At 34.4% G+C, this 7,676-nt stretch overlaps 1 protein-coding gene across 1 annotated transcript in view; it reads left to right on the top strand.

Annotated features, from left to right (window-relative positions):
• LOC107723871 (membrane-associated phosphatidylinositol transfer protein 3-like) overlaps positions 1-7,676 on the top strand; it is a gene marked incomplete at its 3' end in the record, with an annotated part of 96,194 nt that overhangs the window by 14,018 nt on the left and 74,500 nt on the right. Inside the window, exon 2 of the mRNA XM_016532600.1 lies at positions 1,872-1,967. Coding sequence (XP_016388086.1) covers positions 1,872-1,967 — 96 coding nt within the window. The remainder of the gene's footprint in view (positions 1-1,871; positions 1,968-7,676) is intronic.

Here is a 7,676-nt window from a genome sequence, read left to right as displayed (position 1 = left end):
ATTTTTTATTTCATCAAATAGTTTATATTAATAATCACATGGTAATGACTATTGGGCAATCCAATGAATTAAATATTTTACAAATTAAAGGTATTTTAACTAATTTGATTAACTTTTTATGTGAAAGCTGATGAACAAACACAAAAATATTTTTCATAACGAGTAAACAATACGTTTTGCATCAGTGCAGATTTGGTTGCTGCTATCATTAATTAGGTTTTAAGTTGCTCATCATAGTTTTTTTCATACTTTTTTAATCTGTTCATCACAATTGTGACAGGAAAACCACATTAATAATAATAATAATAATAATAGTGTCGCACACAGATATATTGTTATCTTGGTAAAAAAAAACAATAATAATAAAACAGCAGAATTTCTTCAACTGTATGATGATTCATGGATACTGACTATACTGATGAAAACAAACATTACAAAACACAATTGTGTCTGTGAGAGCACTTAGATGTGTAAAAACCCATAATGCACACAAGAGCGTCCACATTTTCACATCATACAAATTACTATTTAGACTCGATTGCCATTATTAAAGCAGGAAAAAGCCCTGTGTGTTTCTGTAGCTGCCCATGTACCTTGCGGAGAAATACAGAGTTCTGGCATGAAACTCTAGATGGTGCATTCCGATAGGTCTAACTCAATCTGACCTAATGACATCATTATCACATGGCTCAGCTGATTGGTTCTCTCCTGTATCGGTAGCCAATGAGCTCGCTGCTCAACATTCAAATATATGACTAGTGCTTGCCGTAACAGTTGCAGCTTGCTTTAGAAACCCTCCACCTTCCCCAGCTCCACCTGTATAGATCTGCTATGAGTTGATTCATGTATGCTATATGGGGGTTATTTCATGTATGTTATATTTGCAGCAGCAATATTTCTTACATGCTCACAGCAGCATGTTGTTGATGTATTGGCAGTAGCAAATCTCGGTACTTGCTCTGCCGCAGCAGCAGCGTAGCAGATCTATTCTGCCAAGACCAAATACATTAACATTGTCATGTACATTACCCTGCCAATCCCTCCGAGAGTTGTCATGACAGAAGTGTGTTTGTGTATGTAAAATGTATAACTATAAATAAATATGAAAAGCTTTATATTTAAATATATGTAAACAAATAAAAAATGAATTGTAGAATGTGTGTGTGTGTGTGTTAATATTTGTGTAGATATGTGTATATCTAATTTAATTTTGACTAATTTCAAGAATTTAAGAATAAACTTTTAGATCAAAAGGTTTTTAAGATCAATAGAAGCAACCTTCTGACAAGTCTAAGTATGATTCTATTCTGCCAAGACCAAATACATTAACATTGTCATGTACATTACCCTGCCAATCCCTCCGAGAGTTGTCATGACAGAAGTGTGTTTGTGTATGTAAAATGTATAACTATAAATAAATATGAAAAGCTTTATATTTAAATATATGTAAACAAATAAAAAATGAATTGTAGAATGTGTGTGTGTGTGTTAATATTTGTGTAGATATGTGTATATCTAATTTAATTTTATGACTAATTTCAAGAATTTAAGAATAAAATTTTAGATCAAAAGGTTTTTAAGATCAATAGAAGCAACCTTCTTACAAGTCCTCTTAAGTATGATCTGCACTCTCATTTTGATTTCCTGAATCTCAAATTTACACTTTGATTTCCACATTAGCCAGTCTTAATTAAAAAACATGCTTTCAGTTAATTCCCAGCCATTCCATTCCTTTGGACTTTTTCACGTCATAATATTAAATAACACTGTCATCATGCGTGTCTAATTAATTAGTCACACAATGCTCAGTAATTGCATGCAGCACTTGTGACCTTTGGTTTGATCGTATCTTTTTCATGTTCTCCCCTTAGCGACCCTACGCAAGCAAAGCGCTTCTCACTGGCGCATGCAGAACATCACCCAGGAATCTGTTGACAGCTCAGATGATGAGTTTTTTGATGCCCGAGGTAAGTGTCACTTATTTCCAACCTTTTGTATAACCTGATGGCTTCAGCGCTTCAGCATCTGTGCCCTACTCTCTCTCCCTCTCTGTCTCTTTATATGTCCATCATATGCTGTCTATTACAGGTGCCTCACATCATTATGGATGTATTCCTCTGAAGTAGGCACTAAAAAAGCTGTAAACTTGTGTTAAATAGATTTGTAGGCCTCTTTCACGATGAACACAAATGCTAAACTGTGGCTTTCTGTTATTTTGTCATGGATTGTTGAGATGTGACCAGGAATGGGCGATATGACCAAAATCTTATATCACGATATGAGTAAATTTATTAGACAGTAACAATATATATCACAATATAGTTATTTTTGCTATAAATAAGGTCTTTATGATATAAACATTTTTGATACCATAGAAATGTCATAATTCTTGTCACCAGTGTCAATATCACAAAAAACTAATGCTAGCCTAAATTGAAAAAAAACAAAACAAGTTCACTAGACAAGTAAACAGTCAGCGATTAAAAAAGAATAAGAAACTAATTACAAGCAATAGGACAAAAAACTGCAGTAGAACAAATAAATAAGAAATGCTACACTAGGGCTGTGCAATTAATCGAAATTCAGTTTCGATTTCGGCCTCTAATGATTATGAAAATATAATAATCGAGATAAAACGATTATTGCGCCCCATTCCGCCCCCTTTCTAGCGGTGCGCTTTCACTCCTCCATAAAAGCCCATTTTCACGTGTAAATCAGTAAAATCATGTAACGTGAGTTTTGCAAAATGGGACGTGTTTGAGTTATTAAAGTTGATTAGATTTATTAATGTTTTCAAAAGCACGAAAGAGAACTTGCGCTGTTCCTCAGTAGGCTTGCGCTCAGAGACGGAACAGAACACGGACATGTGAAGTCTTTTCGCTGAACGTATGCGCCCAAACGGTCAAATACACGCAAAAATTGTGTCAAAATGTAGCGCTTAGTGATTATTCACGTAAACCCTCGTCGGTTATGTAATAAATGTGAACAGATGAGAGAATGAAAATACGTGTGTAACAGTAAATTGGATCCGTGCGGCTCTTAAAGTGACAGCGGGCTATATTCCTGCTGCCAACTGTGTGCTTAATATCAATCAAACAACAAAAGACAGAACAAATCATTCACTGCTCTTCACAGAAGGTCTTTTGTAGCTTTAATAAGAAGCAAAGGAAGTTAAATTCTTACAGTGAAGACTATGCTGTATTATTTTACATTTGATTATTCAAATTCTATAGGCTGTTAACTGAATACTTTAGACTTGCATTAAAAAAAAAAAAATTGTGTGTGCTTAATATCAATCAAACAACAAAAGACAGAACAAATCATTCACTGCTCTTCACAGAAGATCTTTTGTAGCTTTAATAAGAAGCAAAGGAAGTTTAATTCTTACAGTGAAGAATTCAAATTCTATAGGCTGTTAACTGAATACTTTAGACTTGCATAAAAAAAAAAAAAATTGTTATATGGCCCACTAATAATCATGTTAATCGTGATTACAATATTGACCAAAATAATCATGATTATGATTTTTGTCATAATCGAGCAGCCCCAATACATACATTGTAAAAAGCAATCAAATGTATAAAAACACTGAATATTCTTCACTGTTGAAATTAAATATATATTTATTCTTATTAAAGTTACAAAAGTGATTTAATCAAGAGCAGTGAGAGATTTCCTCCCTTTTATTGTTTGATTAACATGAATGAAAGGCAGCAAGAATATTAGACTGCTGTCACTTTCAGAGATGCCCTGATCCAATATACTGTTACGCGTGTTTTCTTTCTCAGCTGTTTGCTTTCACTTAAGACCTAAATTACTGTGTTTACGAGGATACTTGCAAAGTCTGGCATTTTGACAAATACAAATGTGTATATTTAACTGTTCAATGCCTATAAAGCAGCAAAATTAATAACTTAGTTTAATACTCCCGCACTCTATGAGCATTATCATCACGTGTGTGCGCCTCTCTCAGACAGCGTGCGCATATAGCGAAATGAGGTTACTTTCGGTGCTGATTACATTTCAACAGCTTAAAATCACTTTTTTTTAAAAACTGCAATGCTTAAAAACGTGTGCAAAAAAAAGTTTTCTATGTGACCACGTAGCACAGAAATGTCACGTGAGCATGTAACCGTGATAGAGACGATAGTCCAGAATCTCTACCTGTTAATCGTGTCTACCGGTATATCGCCCTCCCCTAATGTGACCTGACTGAACAGTGTAGTGTAGTCTTTGCAACTTCAGGGATCTTATCTATGCACAATCAGCTTGTAACACTCCAAAGAGAAAGGAAAACTTGAAATCGCATCATATGACCCCTTTAAACTATCATTTACCAAGCCTCAATTTAACATTACTGTACTTTTGTTTGTAATAAGGTCAAAATAACAAGCATTTACAATCAACATGATGAAAACTGGCAGCCATTTGTGCTTGTCAGCTCATAAGTGTCCCTGCACCAGCGAGCCAATCGAGGCCCATACAATAAATAGCTCAAGATTTGCGTCTTCAGGAAAATGCCACCTTTAAACAAAATCCTCTAAATTGACTGGGTTTCACTTTGCCATTCTCAGCATTGCAACTATCCATTATATAGCATTTATATTTAGCTGACGCTATTATCCAAAGTAACTGACCATGCAGATACAGCAACTTGAGGGTATGTTTCATACTCAAGCAACCCATCACAACCCATTTTGTTTTTGCTAATGTGACTTATTTTGTAATGGATGTTTAATGAAAAAACTTATGGCAGAATATTTGTATTTAGAATAACATGCAGCATTGAATTATACAAAATATGTTGAGGAACGTGTATTAGGAAAATAAATAGGTTTTCAATCCATGTTGGCATTAAATGTGAATGGCAGATGAACAGATGTGGGCAGTTTCTTGCTGTTTTTTGCACAATACTATGTGCTGTACAAACCTGTGGCAGTCGAGTCCCAGTGCAGCCGTTAACATTTGGTCAGTGAATGGAGGTGTGACTAAAACAGGGAATTCTCCATTAGAGGTGCGAAAAAGATCATATCGTCCCTTGAGTCGCATCTCCAAATTAGTTACTTTGATTGTTTTGGTGTTCAAAATTAGATTATTCTGCTCTATAATTCATTCACATAGTCTCTAGGAGCTCTTGTGTCTGTCTCCCCCACATTAGTAAAAACTTAAGAGTGGGTTGTAGCAGTGTATAATGTAATCAGTAACCTGCATGTTTCCACATCTATCTTTCATGAGACACATTTCTCATTCATTCTTAATGAACCCCCCGCTTTACCACACAGCACAGAACCTCAATTAAAGTCAAGATGTTACAGTGGGATGGCATGGGGAACATGCCAGATAGTTCCCTAATGTGTTTTTGGCTGGTGTTTATTATTCCTTCGTTAGGATTCGTTTATATATTCCGAGATAGCTACATTATTACCTGAAGCTCCTTGATGGCTAATGTAAAAATCGTAATTGCACAATGTGCAAAATGCAATGCTATTCCTGTTATACAGTATTTTAGAGTAAAAAATAGGGATGCAACAATACAGTAAGCCCACAGTTCAACACTCAAATACAAAACTCGTTTTCTTTTTACCACGGTTTTTGGTTTGTTTCGGTTCTGATGGCTTGGCACATTTTTTTTTGCGATTTAAAATGCTATTTAAAAAAAACTCTTTAATTAAAACTCCTTGCATGAATCAGTCAGATGGCGGGAGTGGAAAGGGGATCGAGCTGGATTTTGTGTTGTTGTTGATTTGCAGTCTCTTTTTAATGATAGGCCGTACACATTTGTCAATCCTCCCCACTTGCTATTTGGGGAATTAACCCAGCGCTCTGATTGGTTGAACTCTTCTTTTGATTTGAGTACTGCACGTGGACAGAGGCGTCACCAGGTTTTTGCATAGTTTAGAGTGACAAGGGATACAGCTACAGCCGGAAAGTAACAATAAATTAAATTTGCTACCTATTAGATTTTGTTTTATTAGTGTCTACACCTACCCCAACCTTAAACCTATCCCTTACAATAATGCAAATACAGTAATTGTTGTTGTTCAGCGTGACAAAAATTACGCAATATTGATGTGCGCATGCCCAGTGGCTGTAGCTGTGTAGACCTTCTAGCCTCAACCAAACCGTACCAGCGTACTTTGAGGTCAAAATATGTACGCATACACAACATGTGTACAGGTTGTCAGCTCTGCAGCTCTGAAGAAATGTAATATACTGTCACAGTGCATTATAGGGAATATACTGAGAGGATGACCAAGGCTGGAGGCACAGTAAGACCAGCACTAAGTTGTTTGCTAACGACTATTACAGTGACTGCCAAACTTTTCAGAGTATACAATGTGTTCTTGTGTTTCTAAATTTATTTAAATCCTCATTTTGTGTATCAGAAAATAACAACCCTCTACATTGTGAGTAAATCACTCGCATATGCGACTAAATCTTCACTCTGGGCGACTAAATGATGTCTAATATTAGCCAATGGCTAATAAATTCTCAGATTTTACTCGCCAGTGTGTGAGTTGGAGGCTAAGTATAAGTTTAGCACAGATATATTTTCACTCGCCAAACACTCTGTGATATTTTTCATCAGCAAATCAGTTCCAGCGAACGCACACAATCTGATTAACATTCATGAATCCAGCAGCTTGTTAATCCTTGGTGCGTTTTATATTGTTCTTATTAGTAGAATTCGTATATTATTATTATTATTATTATCTTATCAGTATTATTGTTCCCTTATATGTTCGCTTATAATGATGTTTTCTAATTTGAGTGGTACGGGTAGGTTTTCGCGGGAAATTCGAGCATGCTGCCGCATCATTACATCATGTCTGTAAACATAAAGAAGTTGTCTTGGCTACTAGGCTATCACATGTGAGGATCCTGCAGGTGGTGGATCGTTTATAGCCTTTTCTCACAGATCGATTAATCGATTAATCTAAACGATTAATTTCCCACAAAAAAACAACAATTTTACTTAAGAATTTTATTAAACTATATTTTATTAAACCAAATGAAATCCAAATTTCTATGAAATCCTTTTTTTAAAGTAAATGTAAAGTGCAACATACTAATAATAAAATTATAATCAAAAAACACTTTTTAAAGGAGTATTTACCAGAAATGTTATTTACCAGAATGACAAATGTAAATGTAAATGTGCAGTATTTCTGAAAAAAAAGAAACTTTTTTTTTTTTAATAAACTCAATTAATTGGAGATGCTATTAATTATTAAAATTTAATGTAACCATTAAAATGAAATCCAGAAAATAATGTAAAACAGAATTTGGTAAATATAAAACTGTAAAACTCAATTAATTAGACAGGCTTTTTGATAAATAAAATTTAATTTAACCATTAAAACAGAGTATAGAAAAATGAAAATGGAAAAAAAAACTGAATTTGGAAATAAAACGGATTTCATAGGGCCTTATAATTATAATTATTATTTTTGTGGTAATAAAAATAGATGTAAGAGAACAATAGCCTTTAAAATTACTTAAAATACATATATAATAGCAATGAGGCAATAATAAGTTCAAATAAAGTATCAAAAGCAAGAAATCATATGGTTTTATTGAACAAAACTGTTAAAATACATAATGTATTATAAACAATAGAGCTAATGTACATCACGCATTACAACAAAGGCCTGCAGGGGCCGCCAACGGCCTGA

Source organism: Sinocyclocheilus rhinocerous, unplaced genomic scaffold (genome assembly GCF_001515625.1).
Source record: "Sinocyclocheilus rhinocerous isolate Xijiao unplaced genomic scaffold, SAMN03320098_v1.1 scaffold2650, whole genome shotgun sequence".
NCBI classification, from domain to species: domain Eukaryota; kingdom Metazoa; phylum Chordata; class Actinopteri; order Cypriniformes; family Cyprinidae; genus Sinocyclocheilus; species Sinocyclocheilus rhinocerous.
Note: the sequence above shows the minus strand (reverse complement) of the source record. Positions and strands in the feature narration are given on the sequence as shown.